The sequence below is a fragment of the Sceloporus undulatus genome, chromosome 9 (assembly GCF_019175285.1).
Source record: "Sceloporus undulatus isolate JIND9_A2432 ecotype Alabama chromosome 9, SceUnd_v1.1, whole genome shotgun sequence".
NCBI classification, from domain to species: Eukaryota; Metazoa; Chordata; class Lepidosauria; order Squamata; family Phrynosomatidae; genus Sceloporus; species Sceloporus undulatus.
Window position 1 is genome coordinate 12477937 of NC_056530.1, and position 22339 is coordinate 12500275.

General features: G+C 43.0%; 1 protein-coding gene across 2 annotated transcripts; it reads right to left on the bottom strand.

Annotated features, from left to right (window-relative positions):
• On the bottom strand, window positions 1-20878 carry AGO4 (argonaute RISC component 4). 2 transcript variants are annotated; one of them, XM_042439908.1, is made up of 18 exons: window positions 20423-20878; window positions 15426-15591; window positions 14711-14831; window positions 13279-13460; window positions 12603-12739; window positions 12385-12519; window positions 12052-12148; window positions 11282-11429; window positions 11080-11199; window positions 10279-10407; window positions 9887-10020; window positions 9118-9302; window positions 8731-8890; window positions 7733-8048; window positions 6907-7041; window positions 6099-6200; window positions 5131-5330; window positions 1-4591 (listed from the first exon to the last, which is right to left on the bottom strand). In XM_042439908.1, exons 1-18 carry the CDS (start codon window positions 20439-20441, stop codon window positions 4483-4485), a joined length of 2595 nt encoding a protein of 864 aa, XP_042295842.1. In that variant the 5' UTR covers window positions 20442-20878; the 3' UTR covers window positions 1-4482. The 2 variants fall into 2 exon arrangements, with proteins under 2 accessions (XP_042295842.1, XP_042295843.1); XM_042439909.1 differs by having other exon boundaries at window positions 12052-12139; window positions 20423-20877.
• Window positions 20879-22339: the final 1461 nt, after the last annotated feature.

The window sequence follows — 22339 nt, forward strand, 5'->3', positions numbered from 1 at the left end:
TGCAGGCTAAGAGTTTTGCTTTTATTATACACCAATAAAGGGGAAAAAAAAAAACATTTGGCACACAAATGCCTTTATTTTTTGGACACATGAACACAAAAATCCCTGCAGACTAAAAAAAGAAAAGAAATAAAAATACACTGCAGTTAATACACAGCCAGCATATCGCAACGGAGGAGCTGTTCACCCCTCTTTGCCCCCCAAAAGGGGGTTCTGTTTTTTCTTTAAAGAAAATGTACCTCGTATTGCTATAGACATACATCCAAGTCCAATTTTAATAAAATACAATTTAAAACATTACGCGTCTAACAATATAGAAACCAAAACAAAGAAAATAATAAAATTACATCAGAAGTCAAAAAAAAAAATAATAATGAACAAATGCAAACAAGTTTTACATACAAGTTTTTCTTTTTTTCCGGCTCTAGACATAGAAATATCACAAAAGTGTCAATAGCAAGTTATAAAGAAAACTCTGGAGTGATATTCACATATGATCGTCCCCCAAACTGAACAAGGGGAGGAAAAAGAAACCCAACGCAAACCCTTAGGAGTTGAAATAGTATTGATACAACACCCTCTGAGCTGTGCTTTCCGAAAATGAAAGCAGAGCAGCCGGCCTGCTATTGAGAGCAAGGAGGGAAAGGAGATCTCTATGCAACACATCCGCAAAGGTAGGGTTTTGGGGGGGGAATCTGGAGATCTGCTAACCTACTGCAAGGATGGCCTGGTCTCCATTGGTTGGACAGAGGCTTATCATGGGAGAGGGGCAGGGGAGAGAAAAGACGATATATCAATATATGTGATGCCTCTATAGGCACCACATTTAAAACGCTAGCCACTTTCTCCCCTCCCCTAAACAGAAAACGCTAAGCAGAACATGCTTTTTTGGAATTCAACAGCTCGCAAAAAAGCAGAGCAAAACTGTCAGGTGGGGAAGCAAAGTATGTGTCGCTTTTCGGGAAAACGTCAACGGTTCCTCATTTCCGATTTCGTTTCCCATGCCCCCCAAAAGTCCATTTATTTGCTACATTTGAAAATCGTCCACAACGTACAGCTAAACAGTAGCCAGCAGGCTTTGTTTAAACGAAAGGGGAGGGAAAAAAGCATTCATAAACAAATAAACAACAAACAAACCAACAAACCCAATCACCTCTAAAAGCTACAGCTACAGAATGCACATCTTCCCATTGATTGACACATGCATAATTCAGTTTCTCCCCAGGGCCGGGTGGGAAGGACTGCTGAGGAGCAGTCGAAAAGATTTTGTCACACACACAACAGTATTGCTGCAACTGGATCTCGCCCAGATCTTACCGACAACAGTTTGAAGACACTGCCGCTATCGCCTACACACCCTCCGCTCCCTCGGCTTTGGACCGTCCATCCCAAAGACATGCCCAAACTCTTCAGCGACTCAAAAAGAGATAACTGAACATTATTATTATCATCATTATTTTTGCACAGAAAATGTCCAACAAGGGCAAAAAATTAAAAGGAGGAAAAGCCATGAAGGAAGAAAAAAAATTCCCAAGAAAGTGCAAAAGTTGGCAAAGAAGTTTCTTTCCAAAGACGTTTTTGGGTTAAAAATAAAGATTCACTGCAACAATGCATTGAAAAGAACATCGCTAGCATACTAATTTTTCAAAATACAGAAGAACAATAGCTTGTGAGACATGAGAACATATATATCTAATGATCATGTTGTCCTATGATAAGATGAAAGTAATCTATCCTTGGCATTATTTGATGAATGGTCCTGAAAAGCCATTTCAGGGCTTTGTTAAGATTCCTATCTGCAGAGTCTGGGGCCTTTTAAGGATGCACTTTTTAAAAAGTATGCTTAAAAGCTGCTTCTTCTCCTTATTATTATTGCAAATGCAGCCAAATGGGAGCAGGGGAAAAGGGTGTGTGAATACAGATTTGCTGCAAATACCACTTTAGTGGCCTATTTTATTAGAGAGGGATGGGTTGGGAAGATAAAATGGGATGGAAAAGGTTGAAGCCCCCCAATTCCTGCACCATGGTCCGAATCTGGGAGCGACAGCTGCCTTTCCTGAACGCGAGTAGCTAAGCACAAACATGCCCTTAATAAAATAAAAGGAAGCTTGCTTTAACACATTGTTCCAATGATATTTAGAAGAATCAAGTCTTAAGTGTGGACAGGCAAACAGGAGCATGCTTCTGCTCTTTTGACACTAGGGATGCCGAGTGCCAGGCCAGCTACTTCTTGCGCTGATAAGACGACATGTATTTTTACTCTCTGCACAACCCACCTTCCCTTCTTTCAAGCCATAGCATTACCTAGTGCAATAAAGAAACAATAAAATAAAACGCTACATGCTAAACAGGTGCTTTAAACCCTCTTCAAGGTGCCTCAGGTCTCCATATGTCTGGGCCAGCAGAAGTTTAACTCTTGCAGTTTCTCCCTGAACATGTATTCTTGAAAGATAGAAAGAAAAAGGAGAGCAAGGAAAGAGAGAAAGAGAAAGAAAGGAAAGCAGCAGACTAACTGAAGCAGCAGCCATTCTCCCTCGCCACACGTCCTGATATTTATTAGCCAAGTGAGGTATCTTAAGGGGGGTAAAAACACACTTAAAATACATTTGTGTCTAAGCCTATCCACACTGTGGTTGCTTCACTCCTGTTTTCTGAGTGGGAAGTGGAAAGGACAGAAAAGAGAAGCTGGATGTTCCCAGTCCCCACTGAGCTGCACCAATCTGGAAGAAGCTTGAAGGCTCACTTCGGTGTACTCTGGTACAACCGAACGACAGTATTTGGAAGTGTAAATCACAAATAAAAATAAAAGCATAGGATATTGCTGACCTTGGGGTCTAGGGGTCGGAAGGCTCACAAGGTCGCACGCCTCCGCAGCGCCACCTGCGCATTTCAAGAGACCAGAGTGCAATCATTGGCAAAATCTCAAAATCTTTCACAGTGGCGCCGTGTCATCTCAACCAGGCATCTGAAGCACCTTTGTGCCAACATCCACACAAGCTATACTCTCAAACGCAGCACTACCGTATCGTCCCACCCACCTTGACTTTTTTTTTTTGCATTGTACGTTTCTGCGGAAAGGAGCCGAGCAAAGAAAAGAAGTCCTCAATTTACCGAAACTTTTCAGAGGGCGACGTTTAAACTTTTACACTTCACACATGCTACTGAGTGCTGCTGTACATGCGGGCAACCTAAACTCTCTCAAGAGAAAACAAAAGGTTTAAAATGCTGGTAAAAAGTCTTTTGATTGCTACTGTTCAACACTATACACGGCTGTACATATTGGCAAAGCCTTTCCTATATGGAACACCCACTTTCCAAGCTTATAAAAAAGGGCTAGACGGACCAATGGTGAATATAAAACGGTTAAAAATAATCATTTGTAAAAAGCATGGAGGGAGACTTGTCTGATCCTTTCTTCTTATTCTTCTTCTTCTTTTTAAAAAGAACCAATTCCTTTTTTTCAGCAAAGATACCTCAGTCTTCACAAGAAATGCTGGCTGTAACTCATGTAAAGTATCTGACTAGAAAAGTTACGGCCAGGGTATTTAAAAAAAAAAAAATTATTGCCAAAGTTAAAACCTTCTATGAAAAAGAGTATTAAAAATGACTTCATCAAACACAGCAGCATAAAATGGGCACTTTTGTAATGTCTGAAAAATACCTAAAACTAATATTTTAGAACATCATCACTTGGTTTTTGAAGGGGGAGGGAAGAGGCTCAGCATCCTGAACCATCATCCAGTGGCAGTTGCGTGTAACTAGTATAATTTTATTGTATTAGACTCGCCAAAGGGCATTGCTGTCCACTTACGTTACACATTCACAGAACGAGAACCACCGAGTTGAATTCGCAGTTATAGTGCAATTGCTTTGCAGCCCACGACTGCAGAGAGATTTACAAAAAGAGAACTATTAAAACCTGACAAAGCAAAAACAAACAAAAACCCAAGCAATACCTCTGAAAGTTAATGCTTTCCGAAAAGGCGTTTACAGTAAAGTTCCATTTGTTAAAAGTCTATATGGCCCCACAGAGAAGAACAGTGGAGTAAGATGTTTCACTAGAGCTGGAGACTCACTAAGCAGTTATGAAGAAGCCCTGGAGGAATTCAGCTTCTTGATAAGCTTAACAGGAACGAGGAGGTAACTTAAACTCGATTTAGCAAAATATTTCAATAAAAACCTTTCTTTTTCCGTGCCGAGTGCTTTAAAAATTTCTTTTAGGAGGATCAGCCTTTTTGCGCTTTTGAGGTAAAAATTCAGTCCAATGCAAAGACTGTCTATGAAATTTCGGTTTACTGAAAATCACACAAAAAAAATGGCTCAATTGCATCTGCATCCAATGTTGCTGCAAGTGTCGGTTCAGTTGAACTGTCCAAGCTGCCGTTGGTGGGCAGCCTGAAATAAAACTGAGCCCTAACAACCAGTAGATGGTGGGAATGCCCCAGTGGGCGACCGCTTCTCCCTCGTCTCCTAACCGTCTGATCAGGCAAAATACATGGTGTGCTGGGTGTCGTGGTGGATCTGTACCGCCTTGGCGAGTGCTTGAGGGTCACGGCCGTTGCTCTGTCCCGAAACATGGCTCCCTTCAGCACTGGAAGGAAACAGAATTAAGAGTTTATGAGGCAAATCTCATCCAACTGACCTGGGTGCCTGAACTGTGTTCCATTATAACAGAAAGATCAGCAGTTCACAAGACAATTCATATCTGGCCATAGTTTCAAGTGATTTAAGCATGCTGAAGCACCTTCTGAGCATTTAACTGACCACTGAACTATGACTTCTTCCGAAGCACTTGGGTTACTTTCATCTCATACATGTTTCAGCCATTATCCAGTGGACTCCCATGGCCAAGTGGGGATTGAAACTCTGGTTTCCAGAGTTGTAGATAAACTTATGCCAAAATTTTAAGAAGAATGCAATCTTACTGGTTTAGTATAGCATCGAGAATTGAGTGGGCTAAGGAATACAAGTGGCTAAGTGCAACTATCTCATGCCCCCTTTATATCTCAACATTTTAAAAACAAACAAACAACAACAACAAACAAATGCTCCTCATGGAGCCAATGAGTGGTTGCCAGACTATGATTCAAGGGTTCACTAGAGAGAAGTATGAATTGAAAGGCTACTCACCTGTCATGGTCTTTGTCCACAAGATGGTATCGTGCCCTAAATGCTACCAGCCTGGCATAATATGCAGGAGCAGGGATAGAGACAGACCGCGTACACCGGACATAAGTGTGACAGAGCTGGTATGTCAGTAGCTGCAGTTCATCCGCAGTGAAACAGTTGTCATCCCACAGAACTTGATAGTGAGATGGGCGGCTAGTTCCCTGGGAGAAGAAAAAAAAACAGCAAATTGACCAGGCTTGTTTTAAAAGATGGGTAACACAAAAATTACTGGGTTTTTACTCACAACTTGTTCTTCTACTTCTTCTTAAAAATGGATAATCTAAACTCAGGGGCTCATAAAGTTGTGTTCTTCCCCAGTATGCCACAAACACAAAATTCTTAGTGAGGGGGGAGAAGTGACATTCTGGACATCTGTCTAGGGTTGTGTTTTGTTGTTGTTGTGTGCCTTCTAACTGTTTCTGACTTATGGCAACCCTAAGACAAACCTATCATGGGTTTTCTTGGCACTTTTTTTTAAGAAGGGGTTTGCCATTGCCATCTTCTGAGACTGAGAGTGTGTGACTTGCCCAAGGTCACCCAGTGAGTTTATACAGCCAAGCCAGGATTCAAATCCTGGTTTCTAGAGTCACAGTCCAGTGCTCAAATAACTACACCATGCTCTGGGGGTATGCTATGTTGAGAGAAAACTACTGATAAAGACAGAGTGGTGTCTGCAGAGGCAGCAGTTCAGATAATCAGAAGAGAGTCATCAGAAATAGAGACAGTGGTGGAATAAGTAAAGGCCCTCACAGGGTAGCTTCTCAGTCCCCAGGTTGCCCTCCACATGTATTTTAATGGTTTAACCAAAGCCAAAGGTTTGACTTTGACTTCAAGTCATTTGATGACATTGTCAATGTATGTAACTCTGCAAGCAAACCCCCAAATATCAAGCCATCATTAGCATTGCTGCAAACAAAGCTTCCAACTACCTGAATTCCTGCGTGGCTACAGAGGTAAAAGTCGAATTCAGAGGGATGTGTGATGGTACTGTCCACAGTAGTGCCTGCTGGAACATTGCCGCTTTTCCCCACCTGTCAGAAAGATCAAACTGCAGAGTTTCAGTGCCAACCATATGAGCAGTTATCACATCCTTGGCCACTAAGCCTAGTAACGAAGGCTGAAAATTAAGGTGCACCTAACAGCTGAGCTGATTCCTTCCCCTTGGTCTTCAAGCTTTGTTCTATTATCAGCTAGATCCAGATATAAATAAAACTATTTCTGTTATGGCTAGAGCATTTAAAATCATACCCTGCTTTTCTACTGCAGTGACTTTTGTTGGGATGATAAGCAGTGGAGAGAACTCAAGCGCTTTGAAAGAAAGGTAAAATAAAATGGAACAATTCTGTTATATTAGCTACCTTATTCATGTGGTTCTTGCACACCTATTTTTAGCTTTGTTTCTCACACCAGATTTTCAAAGCTCCAGGCTTTGAGCATTCAGAAAGAATTGTCGCCTCCCTTTAGGTACCTGAACCTGTTTACCTTCAAGCTGCTACCACTTTTGAGTGCAGACTTGCAGTATGGGCAGAAGCAGCATTTTCTGTGACTGGGTTGCAAGGATCTGAACATTTTGTTACTGACACATTATACCATAAAATACTAAAAAATCCTGAAGTCCATATATATATTATGCTAATGCAAAGGTATGCCTTGTCATAGCAGCCATCAAGCAGTTCACAACCTGAACCCACACACAACACTTCATGTTTAACAGGGTGGTAAGCCCATTTTACCTACCCTTTCTGTTTTGTCAGCACAGAAGAGTCTTGTGTGATGCCTTTTCTGCACAACAATGTAGGTGATCCCTGGCCGGTAGTCTTCTTCTAAACTGATGCAGGCCTTTCGGATTGCAATGAGTTCTGGCCAGGCTACCTAGAAAAGTGCAAGTGTTTGACATCAGTGGCCTGCCTGGCCTGTATAAGTCAATGGTTAGACATAGAAGTTGGGAAGAGGCCTACCACAATCAGTGGGATTTAAGTTAGTTATCACTAAATTGAAGGGTCTTTTCAATGTAGCATGGTATGTTTCCATTTTTAAAAATTATATTTCAGATGCGTTTTAACATTGTGCTTTTAATAGAATCATATATTTAGTTGAGTTTTTTTAACTTTTGTACACTAAGATATGTAGAGGTACTTGGTTTTAATTTGTTGTAATCCAGGCTGGATCTGTTGTTAGGAGAAATAAATGGGTTTAATGTAAGTATGATCTGGTGTAGATCTAGCCCAATATTGTTAGACTTCATAAGCACAATATTTAGAGAAAAGCATGTGAATGTGTTTCTTACAAGGAATCCAACGTCTTACTGTGGTTGGAGCTTTGAGGGCTGTAGCTAACCACCCACCTCCCAACTGGTAGAGGAGACACAGTGAAATAGACATGAAGACAAAAGGATTCTAACAAAAGTTCAACGTTCAGAAAATCAAATCAGGATAGATTAGGAAAGTAAGAGCCCGTCCTGCGTTTTTGCCAGGGAAAAGGAAATGCAGTGTGCAGCAAAGCAAAAACATCACTAGCCATGCAGTCACTCCAACAGTGGCTCAACCCTGGGTTAGAACAATACCTGTTTCATCTGCCCTTCTGATACGCCTCCTCTATAATAGATGATCCGCGTGGGCTTGAAGCGGGTGGATTTATAGAACTGGATCAGCAATTCTCGCACCATGTTGGTCAGGTCCTGGATCACTTCCTGACTGTACAGCAGCTCCTGGGAAGTCTCCTGGCGGGATGTCTGCACTCGCACTGTGGCACAGTAGCGGCTCGGGTGGCCATCCATGCTGCCTACTACAGCAGCAATGGAAGGCTTCTTCCCATCCCCAGCAGGTGGGTGAGTAACATCTGCTCCCAGAAATATCACTGGCTGCTGGAATACAGAGGGCCTGTTCAATGGAATAGAAAAAAGGCTCAGTGGGAAATCTGGGAAGGGCAACCACTGCCATCAAGCCTTCCTGTTACTTCTGGTTTTTCAAACATACACACTGTTCAACACTGATAAAACATTATTTTTAACTGAATATTTACAGTATATTCCTTGAACCATTCTGGAGGTTATAATATGTAATCTATCAGAGGAACGAGTGTAGGACAGCTGAGGACAGGGAATCTTACAGGGTCACCAAGAACTGAAGTTGACTAGAGGGCAGCTAACAACAACAAATGCATTACCACCAACTAAAAATACAGGTTGTACGAAAAACTGTATAGTGTCAAAAAGCTGCGTGGTTCAATCTAGTTTGCCATACAGAGGCAACCATGTAAAAATACAAAGCGTTTACTGGAACTTGGATGGCATGCTAAATGGGAACAACATGGAATTGTTAGGATTCTCAAGCATTTATGTTAACTGGGCAAAGACAAATGGTCTGTAATACAGATATGCCCATTGTGAGGAATTACATCTTACTTTGCTCCCCAAGTGAGATCAGCCAGCATGACTATTAAATTAGAGCATGAGCAGGTGAAGCGTGTGCGTTCATATGTTGCTGGCTACAGCCAACACCAAAAGGACCACACTATGCCACCCCTGCATTACAGTCTGAAGGGTATTACATTTAATCTGACCTTTGATGTGGTACCAGCACATTGTTTATTCCTCCAAGCTTTGCATTGATCTTCAGACAGAGATTGGAAAGAGTCTGCGGAGAAGTTTTTACAACGTTTTTCACTTGGACACACTGGGTGGCCATGCCTAGAAGAGTGTCCCCAACACGTTTAACTTCAGCTGCAATGGAAGGGTGAGAAAAAAAGATAATTCTCTTCAGATAATCTCTTTAAGATTCCATCACAACCTCCTGCTAGCTACAGTGAGTGGGACTGCTTAAAAAGAAAATACTAGGTTGCATAGCAACATTGTGCGAGAAAGGGGGATGCTAAGCACCAAAAAATGCATCTGAAGACACATCAGCCATGAAGACTGTGCAAAGGATTGTATCAAATAGTCTCTCTTACCATAGACGGGTGTCTTTCCAGGGAGAATCACTACAATTAGCTGAAGTCCAACGTAAGTCAACTTCAAGTGTTTGAACATGGGCTCCACACTGTCTGCCCCCTGGGCATATTTACAGAAGCACGGTTGGCCCTGGATCGGCATCCCTGCGTCCTTGGAGATTTTGCGCAGCTGGTCAGTAAAACTCCTGTGGATTCAAGTTGAGCCTTTGAAGTCCATGGCACAGGAAGCCAACAGTTTAAAATCCTTTTGGTTTCAGCTCTGTTTCAACTAAATATTATATAGGATTCACAGTGACAAAATGTGAAGGCCTCTAGCTGAAGTGGCTTTGGGAGAAGAATAAAACAAACTGCAGGAAGGGCATGTCCCTCAACTGGCAGCTCAAAGAAACCTCTGTGTGCATTTACACAGCAAGGATGGGAAAGTAGATTTCTCCAGATGTTGTTGTACTACCATTCCCAGCACTGGTTACGCTGCTGGGCTTGTGGTCCAACATCTTGTGGACCATAATTCCCACTTCTAATGTACAGTAACAGATGAAGGAACTAATAGGATTACCATTTTCTCCATGCCTTTCTTATTCTTCTAAAGGAGCTTCTCTAGCTACAGAATACTAGATTAAATAAACCTTGATGTGATCCATCAAGGCAGTTCTGATATACTTAATCTGAAATTTCTAATCACAATAAATGCTACTATACAGTTAAGTGATAGCAAACAAACACCCTGAGACACACACACATACACACCATTGAATCAAAAACTACTTACTTCAATAGGTCTTCCCGACATTGCTTCTGAGGAGCAAAGCAGGCAACGGCCCAGACTTTAATTTCAATGCCAGCATAGAACTGTTTTCCTCTCATATCCCAGACACCCTGATTAGGTGTAGCCACAGTCTTGTTCTAAAGAAGATTTGGGGAAACAAAATCAAACACTGTTCTTCCAGATAGTCTCTATGAAAAGCTTTAAGCTCAAATGCAAGTGAAAATGTTGTGCAGCCTTCTGATGACTGGTGGTGTTTTGGCTATAGATTTAGCATGCTTTTAATTCTAATTTCAAAATAGCTGCAAGTCTTGAGTCTCAAAAGGGTTGGGCAAGTTAAGAATTACATCGCTGATCTTTGTAATATACTGTTTTGTAAAAAAAGGTACAGGACTTACCCGGCCTCCATATTGCAACATTGGTGCAGGTAACACCCTGCCTGTCAGCTCTGTCATCTCATTATGGACAACAATCCCAAACTCCTTCAGATATGGATCAGGCCCACCTACCATGCTGTTACTTTTGACCTGGCAAGAGAGAGAGAGCATGTGTTGAATATACATCACAATTCATAATAATCTTATATTAGTACTAGTGTAGCTCAAGCCACAGCGAATTAATTGTACTAGTTTCTTGTTGCTGCCTGTGGCTTTATTCACTGGTGTTTGTGAATGTTTTATTTGAACTGTTTTATATGAACTGTTTAACAGTTTGTAAAACTTTACTTTAACGCGTTTGTGTTGTTTTTAATTTGTACTGTTTTAAATTTGTCGTTAGCTGTCTTGAGTCCCTATATTGGGAGAAAGAAAGGAAATGAATAAAATACTTCTTATTTATGATTGTGTGTATTTTAGTATGTTTTAACCTGGTTTAAAAAAAATTCTAATTGTTTTTTAACTTTTGTATTTTGTGGATTTTTAAATCATTTTTAAAAATTGTTGTAAGCTGCTTCAAAGCCATGCCAAAGGTGGGCCATGAATATAACACTACTAATAATAATCTGAAGTCAAAAGAGAACCTGGCTAGAGTATCTGTTATCCTATTTTGAGTTCTTCAGCAGTTCTAGCAGCTGGAAATGTCCTTTCATCTTAAAGACAAGGAAGCGGTTTGGAACACCGACCCTGCTGTGGTGAAGACACAGTGACTGCTTTGTTTTGCTACACTTCCTATTCCTATAAAATTAAGTCAGGGTTACTTACTAATCTACTAATTTCCTCCTGTCTGTCAGGTGCAGACCGTGCTGTTGCCTTGATCATAGTTGATGTCTGATTGTCTGTTAGCTTCTTGATACAGCGCTGGCCTGCTACTATATTACATACCTAGGATCAAAAACACAGCATTGTAAACAAGCATGAAGCAACACGATAAAAAGTGAGAAGGAGAACTGCCATGGTGTTTTACCTCTAGAGGTAAATATGTATGTTTCTGCTCCTGTCCTACTTGAAGGCATGGAAGATGAGGATATTTCAACTGTAGACTGTACTTCTGCTTAAAATACTGTGCTACTGTGCACTCCATAGCTTGCCCATTTTCCAACTGCAGAGGGAACCTGTAAGGGGAAATGGGATGCACATGTAACATTTTAAAGTCACAGGCCAAAATCTATCATGGGTACTTATACAGTCAGCCCTCCATATCCACAGATTCTTTATCCAGATTCAACCATCCACAGCTTGAAAATATTAAGTGTGTTGGGTGGGTATATATATTCCCAAAAACCAAACCTGGATTTTGTCATTTTATCTAAGGAACACCATTTTACTATGCCACTGTATGTAAGAGGACTTGAACATCCACGGATTTTGCTATCTGCAGGGGATCCTGAGACCAAACCCCAGCGGAAACTAAGAGCCCATGGTAGTGGCACAATTATGTTGGCACAGGTAGGAATGACACACAAAAAAGGGCATGGCTACAGCAGCCACGAAGGAATTAAGTCCACGCCAGCCTACCCAAGCACCTTGCCTCTACGAACCCCTCTAGAAGCCAGCCAATGAAGAAACAGGATGCTTGGCAATGGCAGCTGCCTCCTGACAACCACAATGACTTTGCCTAATTTACTTTGCAGCCACTGCACAACTGGCATAAAAGTGCAGCCACTAAAGCAACAGAGTTGTCTGCTAGTGCACGAACAGGACATATTTTTAAAAGCAAAGAATGAGCATACATACGTCTGATGGCTGGCTGGTCGCCTAGTAACATTGCAAACTCTGTATTTTCTCTTCATCTGACCACAATGAGTAACCTCTACTTTTAAACCTGGAAATCCAGCAGGAAAAAACCACAAAAACAGAAGTAAGTAGGGGCTAGTGTGACAAAGTGGAGAGAGATTTTTTTTTACACAAATGTTCTTTGTTGTCCAGCCCTGATATATCTTCAAGAGTTGCCTATTGTATCTAGCCTGAGATCTCAACAACTAAAATACATTACAGTTTCAAAACCCCTGACTGAATTTATCACAGTTCAATAGACAAGAAAAGAATCTATTTTCTCCCAAGATTCACCTCTGATTTCTTTGGTAAACTTAACACGCTGGGAATCTGTAAGGGGTTTTGTTTGTTCATTGATGTTCTGAATGTCCAAAACTTCACACATAAATTCAATAATTGGTTGGGCTCGGTAAAACGCAGTTGCTGATACTGAAACAGAACGAAAAAAGATACTGAGAAAAGACTGGTGAGAGAAGTTCATGATCATTTAAGCAAATGAGGGCCTTCCATACCATCTATGTTGAGCATCATGTTCCACATAGCAGGTCTGACAGACTGGTGGAATCCAAACCAGACCTCCCGACCTCCTCCCAATGGGTGATAGTATCCTTCAGGGGGAGAGAAGAAGGAACGGCCCACTGGCGTGTACCTGATAGGAATGTGAAAGAATACATCAGTTTTGTTTTCCCTCAGAGAAACCATACCAATGCAAGGCATTGGAAGAATATTAGAAGTACAGTGGTACCCCGGGATACGAATTGATCGCGTTACGAAATTTCCGGGGTACGAAAAAGTTAGCTTGGAAAAAACTGTTCCGGGTAACGAAATTTTTTTCGGGTTACGAAATTTTTTTCGGTGTGTTTCGGCGCTTTTTGGCACGAAATTTAAAAGCCGCGGCTTTCCAGCGCTAGCGGAAAGCCTTTTTTCGGGTTGCGAAATCTTTCGGGTTACGAACGGCGCCGCGGAACGAATTAAATTCGTAACCCGGGGTACCACTGTATTAAGTATTAAGGAGTGGGATCTATAATAAAATGGTACAGTATGGGGACTAGGTTCCTTCCAGCCTGTTGAAAAATGTAATATTTGGCCAGTTCATTTTGCATCTCTGCACAGTAAACTCTAAAAGCATATCCACAAAAGTTACTTTAGCTATCCTCAGCTATTTAAAACTATATGACAGAAGCTCACCTCATAGAGGGAAGGTGCCGCGTAATGACATCTAGCGCCTGTACAGAGTCTTCTGGGACTTCATTCAGATGTCCAGCCAGAGCTTCCAGGAGCAGCTGAAGGCTGACCACAGAAACCCACTGAACTGACACTTTAAAGGTCTGGTCCTTTCCTTCACCTGGGAGTGTGACCTCCATATCTACCTGAAATGTCAATGGTGAAAGTTAGCCATGCAACCAATAATGAGAAAGGTTTTTCCAGCTTTCTCAGGTCATTCTTATGAACCCTGAAACACTTTAATAGTAGTCCTCCCACTCCATCAATTTGGGGCTGTTTTAGCAACAACAAAAAATTCCTCCAGAAACCCCCCCCCCAATATTTACTCTTTTAAAATAAAACTTAAAAGGTCTGAAAGCATTCAGATATAGGGCAGAAGTCAGCATTGCACAAGCAGATATCTGCAGCTGTTTTTGCTGTGTGTACAAAGAGTACTAAAGACTAACAAGTTTTATTTGGCATGGCTTTATGTGTCAATAAGGCACGATTAGCTATAAGGTGGCACAAGACATTATGGTGACCCTAGGGTGAACCTATCATGGAGTCTTCCTGGCAAGACTTGTTCAGATGAGGTTTGCCACTGCCTTCCCCTGAGGCAGAGTGCAGGTGACTTACCCAAAGAATTGAACTCTGGTCTCCAAAGTCACAATTTAGCACACAAACCATTAAACCATACTATAGTGCTTGATGGAAGCACTATGAGACCAAATGCAAGTAGGGGTTTAAAGCTCTTCAACCCAGGCCTGCATGCCTTATTTAGCATTAAAATGCTATATTTCAGGCAAGAGAACACATATGCTAATGAGTTCTCACCTCATGACAATGTTAGAGAATGGCTGCTTTAATATCACTTGAAGCTCCTGCAGAATATTCTATGTAGATTGCAATGTTTTTAAACCTAAAATTAGCCAATATTTTGACACTGTGTTCCTTCTGTGTTGATGACCATGCTAAGTATGACAGCCTTGGGAAGCAGGCACTGGAGCACTGATTTGAAAATAGCCTGTTCTGAATTCAAAGATATAGCCTTATGTTAGTCTGTAGAATCAGTATTTATCTTGTAGCACCTTTGAAACTTCCTAGACCAGTGGTTCCCAACCTGTGGGTCGGGACCCCTTTGGGGTCATGGGGGTCGCCTAAGACCATTGGAAAACACCTATTTAATTACAGTTATGAAGTAGCAATGAAAGTAATTTCATGGTTTTGGGTCACCACAACATGAGGAATTGTATTAAAGGGTCGCAGCATTAGGAAGCTTTGGAACCACTGTCCTAGACAAAGCTTTCGTAGACAAAGTTCATGCTGACAACTTCTTTATTTCAGTTAGTCTCAAAGGTGCCACAAGATGCCTCTACATACTGAACCTTATCTGAAGATCACTTATAGACTCACTTACCCTATCCCTGCCAATTGGCAGAGGATGTGCCGTGTACATATTTCTTTTGCCATCATAGCCAGGTTGCCGATCCCCGAATATTTGCATCTTGAAGTGTCTTACCATTGTATCCACAACCTCCCTGAAAAGTGTTGCAAATTTAGGAGAAACAAGAGCCAAAGTCAGTGACATGCAAGCTGTCAATAATAATATATATAATTAGCTAATATAAATAGCTTTTACTTAAGTTTTTGTGAACATGTTTATAGCCTAAATGGCCAGTAGAATCAAAACATGATTACAAAGGCTGGATCTACAATGGAGAAATAACCCGGTTTGGCATTGCTTTAAGTATCCCGGTTCAAGGCTATGGAATTCTGGGAGTTGGGAGTTTGTTGTGGCGCCGCTCCGCTCTGGGCCCACAACAAACTCCAACTCCCAGAATTCCATAGCCTTGAGCCAGGGCAATTAAAGCTTTGCCAACCAGGTTATATCTGTGGATCCAGCCAAAGTAACACAATTTTACTCCAAGAACTGCCAACTCCAAGTGCTGCCAACAGTATCAGGCAGTAATCAAATCTGGGTTAAAGGAGGTGGGTAGAGGACTGCTCAATAATACATCTAATGTTAGTACTCCAAAGCGCTAATTATGTTTTAGTTCTTTACCAAAACAACCTATTTAAAACTGTAACTGATAGAAGTTTGGTTCCCGCTGATAACAGCAAGCTGGCCTTACCTGTTGACCCTCCTGGGACGCTTTTCTGGTTTGATATCCACATCATAATGATAAACATCAATTTTAGGAATCTGCACTTGGAAATGATTGGCTAAGAGACGGATTGGTTTCCCAACTGTTCCCAGGCCAGGACGGCGGGGCGGCTGGAAGAGGCTGGTGGGCGGCCCTGTAAAAAAAGGGAATCATTGTGAAGTTAGATGTGGATGCAGTCTGTCTCTCAATGTAAGAAAAGCAAAGTCTGAGATGACCTATTCTAGTGATAAGGTTTATCACAAACCACCCCAAAAAGCAGGCGGTTCTAACCAATATTCACTTATTAAGTGCATACACCTAAAGAAAGACCATAAATGTGAATTTAATGATAATGTGACACCTCACTCTGCACATTAGGAGGAACTTCCTGACAGTAAGGGCGGTTCGAAAGTAAAACCTCGAAGTGTAGTGGAGTTTTCTTCCTTAGAGGTCTTCAAACAGAGGCTGGATGGCCGTCTGTCGGGGATGCTTTGATTGTGATTTCCTGCATGGCAGAATGGGGTTGGACTGGATGGCCCTTGCGGTCTCTTCCAACTCTATGATTCCATCTATAAAAATCAAAGGTCTGCAAGTGATTAGTTTTGAACCATTTCTTTGCCCACATCAATATGTCAGTAACAGTAACAAGACTATTGAAGAATGTTGTTATGGGTTCCCACAAATTCCCATCATGTCCATTTGCTAGATGTTCTGTTGCTGCCATCAATCCCAGGTTTGGGAAGACATCCCTCTCAGAGGCTGGCTGCCTTCCTCGTTTCATAGTGGATGCCCAATAATACAGATGAAGCTGCAGTCTACTTGAAAGCAAATTGAGACCAAATTGAGGAGCGTTCAAGGTGGCAAGGCTCTCATTCCCTCACTGTGTGGATGTAACACGTGGACATTAAGTTTTATTTTTATGTGCTGTGCTACTGTAAAGCTGCGGGTCCATCATGACTTGAAAAGCAGGATAAAAATGGAAGATAGGAAACACAAGTGAGTCATCTAACAGCAGTAAGTAACAGCTTTTAGCCTTCGCACATTTCAGATGCATCTCAGAGGACAGTTAAGTTTAGCAACTGAACACTTTTGCATCTACAGTATATGCAAGTCCTTGGTGAAAATGGCTAGCTTCTGATGAAGGATTTAAACTACTATGGCAATGAGAACATTAGTCCATCCAAGCTTTGGCAACGTTTGCATATTAACCAGTGCCTAAAAGCAGTAGATATTGTAGAGAACACACCTAGACATAAGCCCACAGGGACTACAAATCAATTCAGGAAAGAAACAATGAGAAACCAACCAAGAACAAATAAGAGCTGGAAAAGACAAAACAATGGGACAAAAGCTGATGTGAAAGAAAGAAAAGAAGAAACTCTGAATACTTAAAGGACAATGAACGGAGGCAAATGCATTTAAATCCTAAAGAAAAGACCCAACAGGAGGGAGAATCCCTTCCTCATCCTAAAACTGAGAACCAGTGATTCACCTTAATGGATAAAACCCCCCAGCTTTTCTATCTATTAAGCAAACATTTCACATTTGGACAAGTGGATCAAGATTCAATATTGTCATAGATCAGTTGGGGACAGCACACCATTATTGTATGTGTGCAAGTGACTTCAAACCTCTTTGGTTCAAGAATCCTGCTCCATCTTGAAGAGTCACTGTCCACCTTGAGCATGAATTAAGAGTTTTGACAGAGCCAACATGAAATACCTATGGCCCCATACAGACTGGCCAAAATAAAGCTGCTTCAGGTCACTTTGGATGTAAGCTGTTTAAATGATGCATGCCTCCGAAGAGCCCGGAAGCCGCACTAAAGCCATGATCCAGTCCTAAGAACTGGAGTGCAGCTTCTGGACTCTTAGGACACAGGCATCATTTAAACAGCATGCCTCCAAAGTGACCCAAAGCAGCTTTATTTTTGCCTGTCTGTATGGGACCTAAGACACCTTTTTTCCTGCAGTTATACCCAACATAACTATTCTGTCACAAGGCCAGTCTCAGGCACCACCGTCTCCATCACCAACTGTGCTTTCGGCAACTAGACTTTCCTACACAAGCTGGCTAAGTTGGAAACAGCTCCCGCGAGCCAAGCATATTTCATGTGCCCACCAAATATTCTGTCATATCCAGCCTGCTGAATATATTGTTACCAGCAGCGTGTGGAAAGGAAGCAAGAACTGAATTAGACACCTAAAGATAAATTAATCCCACTCCAAAAAGTCAATAATTGAGAGAAAATAAGTGTGGTGTAGTACTGGACTACTACTCTGGAGACCAGGGTTTGAGTCACAGCTTTGGCTGTGAAACCCAGTGGCTGACCCTGGGCAAGTCACACTATCTCGGCTTCAGGGAAAGGCAATGGCAAGCCTTCTCTGAGGAAAGCCTGCCAAGAAAACCCCATGATAGGGTCACCATAACACAACACACAATTTACAAGCAAGCAATATGCTCTGTAACAGGCAGATCCTGACTACTACTAGACCACAGATTTGGCCTTCTTCTCTTAACCAACCCTAGCCAGAAACAGTTTCCCTGCAGGTCTGACTCTCCAACAAGCAATTTCACATCACACATCACAAAACTCAAGGTGCCCCAAAATGTCATGGGCTCAGGATTTGCAAACACTGGTTTATCATTCAAACAAGGTTGCCGTTTGTCTCCAGGTCCAACTACAGAGGATGGGGATAACCTCAATGTGCTGCTAAATGCCCCCAATGTGAAGGGACAGCAAGGGTGCCATGAAATAGGAAAGCATGAGGTCTTCCTCTCCCATGACTTCTACTAGAGTAGGGATAGGACTTCGTTATGGATGGACAGACTCCATCAAGGAAGCCTCGGCCCTGAGTCTGCAAGACCTGACCAGAGCTGTTGAAGACAGAGGTGACTTGGAGGTCTCTCATCCATTCCTTCCGAGTATGACAACAATGGGACCGTGTGAGACGGACAGATGTTGTCTGAGATCTTGTAGCACCTTTGAGACTAACTGAAAGAAAGAAATTGGCAGCATGAGCTTCCATAGACTTCAGTCTACCTCTTCAGATGTTGTCTGAATGTATCTCCCAGCGGCCCTCGCGTTGGCCAAGGCTTCATGGGACTCCAGTCCAACCAAAGCAGGGTTGCAGGGTTCCCACTCCTGTGATGAAATAGTTCTTCGTAGCCCCACAATCCGGCCTTAATTCCAGTGCCACCTTTGCAAGCCCTACTCACCTTGCACATCCCACCCAAACGCCAACATTTCTGCTCTCAGTTGCAGAGCCACAACCTTCCCTTGTTGTGCAAACATGAAGAACTGCGCACTGTATGACCGAGTCCCTTTCTGCCGTCAGCCTGACTTTCGCACTGGATTTAGTCTGGTAACGTCTTTGTCTGAAGAAGGAACCTGGAGGTCTTCAAAGCTTGCGCTGAACTACGCACCTTTGTTTATTTATTGTTGTTGTTGTCCCAATAACAACAGTTATTACTATTGCAACAGAGGATTCGGGAATGCCACTCGACGGTGAGCAACAGCATGGCACCCAAAATTCAGGGTGCTCCAACCTCTTGTAGTTGATAACGTAACCTGTTTATTTGCCAGCCTTCCTTCTGGAATCCAACAACTACGATGTGTGTATACATAGATAGATAGATAGATAGATAGATAGATAAACAGGTAATGAAATAGGTAACAAAATAGGTAATGTTTTTGGGAAGGGAACATATGTGTGTGTGTATACATACACATACACATACTGTATATGGATAGATAGATCGATAGACATAGAGATAGATAGAGAGAGAGAGAGAGAGAGAGAATAAAATAGATAACAAAGTAACATTTTGGTGGTTGTGGAGACATTCATGTGTATATTTGTTGTTGTGTGCCTTCTGCAGATATATAATGAAATGAATAACTATATACAAAGGATTGGGGGGCATCCATCTATATAGATAGATAACTGAATACATTACAAGGGGGGGGATCTGTGTGAATAGACAGATAACAACATAGATCACATTTTGGGGGGACAGCTATGTAGACAAGAGACACAAAGTGATAGTAGAATAGACAACATTTGGGAGGGACAGATAGATACACAGACAGTGAATTGGGTAACATTGCAGGGACTGTGTATATAGATATGGATAGATAAAGAGATGATAGATAAACACCTGTATATATAGATATAGATAGATAAAGCAGATAAATGGGGGGAGAACTATTATGTATATAGCTATAGATGATGGAACAGATAAGACATTGGGGAGGGGCATATTGAAAGATAATGGAATAGATAACATGAGGGAACACCTGTGTAGATAGATAGATAGATAGATAGATACGTAATATGGGGGTGCTTGTATATGTATACAACAAAATAGGTAAAATTTGGAGGGGTGCCTGTGTATATAGATAGATAGATAGGTAAACATATATCAAAACAGGTAACAATTGGGGGGGTATATAGATAGTAAACTTGTATATATATATATATATATATAGTAAGCATCTATCAAAAGAGATAACGTGGGGAGGGGCGCCTGTGTATAGAGACAGATAAGGAAACAGGTAAGGTTTCTGGAGGGGAGGGAGACCTGTGTATGTAAAGAGATAGGGAAAGAGATAACAAAACAGGTCACATTGGGGGAATGCCTAGATAGATAGAGATAGATAGATAGATAAAGATAGAGATATAGATAGGTAAACAAATAACATTGGGGGGCATTTGTGTAGACAATGAAATAGATAACATTTTGGGGGGGACCTGTGTGTGTATAGAGATAGGGAAAGAGATAACAAAACAGGTCACATGGGGGGGATACCTGTGCATATATAGATATAGATAGAGATAGATATCGAAGCAGGTATCACTGGGGGGGGGATACCTGTGTGGTCTATAGGCAGAGAGGGGGGTAAAGAGGTAAGAGAGACGTGGCTCAGGAGCCCTTCCCAGCGAAGGCCCTCGTTCTTCCTCCTCCTCCTCCCTCAGCCTCACCTGGCCCCAGGGCTTCCATGGCGGTGGAGGCGGCGTTGGCCTCGCTGCGCTCCCCTCCGGCCCCGGAAGACCCGCCACCGCCGCCACTGCCGCCGCTGGGCCCCGAAGTCGCCACCGCCGAAGCCGAAGCCGAAGCCGCAGCCCCAGCCCCGGCCGCCGCCGCCGCCGCGTATCGCTTGATTTCGGGAATGTTGGCTCCGGGGGAGGGTCGGCCCCGGAGGAATGGCCCCCCGAAGCCTCGCGCAACGACCGACCGATGGGCCCTCGCCCTCCTGCCCTCACAAGGAGAACGGGAATTAAACTGCGCGGACGGACGGACGCCTCAGCGCCGCTTCTCGCCTCCTCCTCCTCCTCCGCCTTCTACTCAGGCGCCTCCTGTTCCGCGCAGGGCAGGCCCCGGAGTGCGCGCATGCGCGTGCGTCTCTCTACGTGCGCGCTCACGCCTCCTCTGCGTCTAGTACTGCTTCTTCTTCTTCCCCCAGCTGTCACTACTACCTCGAGTGGCTCCGCCCACCGACTCCGCGGCGCATGCGCAACAGCGTGAGCGAGCGAGCGCTCTCTCCACCGTTAGAGTCCATTTTTCTCCCTAAGCCCCGCCCCTTCCAACAGCCACTCCCACCGAACGCCTTCTCCCCTATTAAGAGTACTGTGTTTTCTCCTTAAGCCACGCCCCCTCGGATCGAACGCCTTCTCCCCCATTAGCGTCCCCTATTAGAGTACTGTGCTTTCTCTCTAAGCCACGCCCCCTCAGGTCGAGTGCCTTCTCCCCTCTTAGCGTCCCTTTTCTCCCTAAGCCCCGCCCACTCCAGGAGTCACTCTGAGCAAAGGCCTTCTCCCCTATTAGTCCTTTCTCCCTAAGCCACGCCCACTCCAGCAGTCCCCCTGAGCAAGCCTTCTCCTTAACATCCTTTCTCCCTAAGCCCCGCCCACTCCAGCAGTCACTCTGAGTGAGCGAGCGCCTTCTCCCATTACAGTAGCGTCCTGCTTAAGCCCCGCCCCCTCTAACGTCACCCCGAAGGAGCATCGTGCGTGCGCGTTCTTGCTCGCTCCTTACCTTCACCTCAGAGGCGACTGCGCATGCGTGCCTCCCTCCTTTATTCCCCCCCCTCAGAGCAGGCATTTAAATACTCCATTTAAATAAATGGAGGTTTTGTATTTAAACAAGAAATAAAGGGTTGAAAGGGTGGGGTAGGTGTTGAGGGAATCATTTCAGAGCCCCCCCAGCAATGCTTAACAGCCTTGGGGTGAAATGTAGGGAAAGAGTGCCTCTGAGCATGTGGAGAGTGCCATTTGACCACACCATTGCCTTCCTGAATAGCCCTGAGTGGTAGCTTCAGTGTTAAGATGACTCTGGGACCAGGGTGAAGATGCTGTGTGTTAAGATTTAAATGTAATAAATACAATATCAATAAATAATACACACACAGACACTCATCCCTCCACATTTATGGCTTTGATCTATGCGGCTTTGATTAGTCGCAGATTTGATTAGTCTGTTCCTCTCTAGGAATATCTACGTCCTCCAGCGCAACTCTATGGTCAACTTGAACTAAAAGTTGCACTGAAAGACCTAGAGATTCCTAGACAGGACACTCTACTAGGCCTTTGTAGCTCCTCCAGTGCAACTCTATGGTTGGTGCTGTTGGGCATTGACCATAGAGTTGCCCTGGAGGACCTAGAGATTCCTAGAGAGGTGTCCTCTCTCGATGTTTGTGTTATTTGCAGTTCTTCCATATCCACAGGGGTCTTGTGCCCCTAACCCTAGCGAATATGGAGGGACAAGTGTACTTTTGACATCGATAGGGCTTTCCAAGTAAGGGGGCTTTACTACCTGCTTACTTTACAGTTACTATTCCTGTTGCAAATTTGAGCTACAGTACAATCCTTAGCATTACTGCCTCAGCATTTTTCACTGCT

Bases quoted from the DNA above. Each gene is read 5' to 3' on its own strand.
- AGO4 (XM_042439908.1), bottom strand. The intron at 12,740-13,278 runs GTGAGCTTCTGT...CATTCCTATCAG, and splicing joins CGGCACCTTCCCTCTATGAG to GTACACGCCAGTGGGCCGTT. The intron at 11,200-11,281 runs GTAAAACACCAT...TTTTGATCCTAG, and splicing joins ATACATATTTACCTCTAGAG to GTATGTAATATAGTAGCAGG.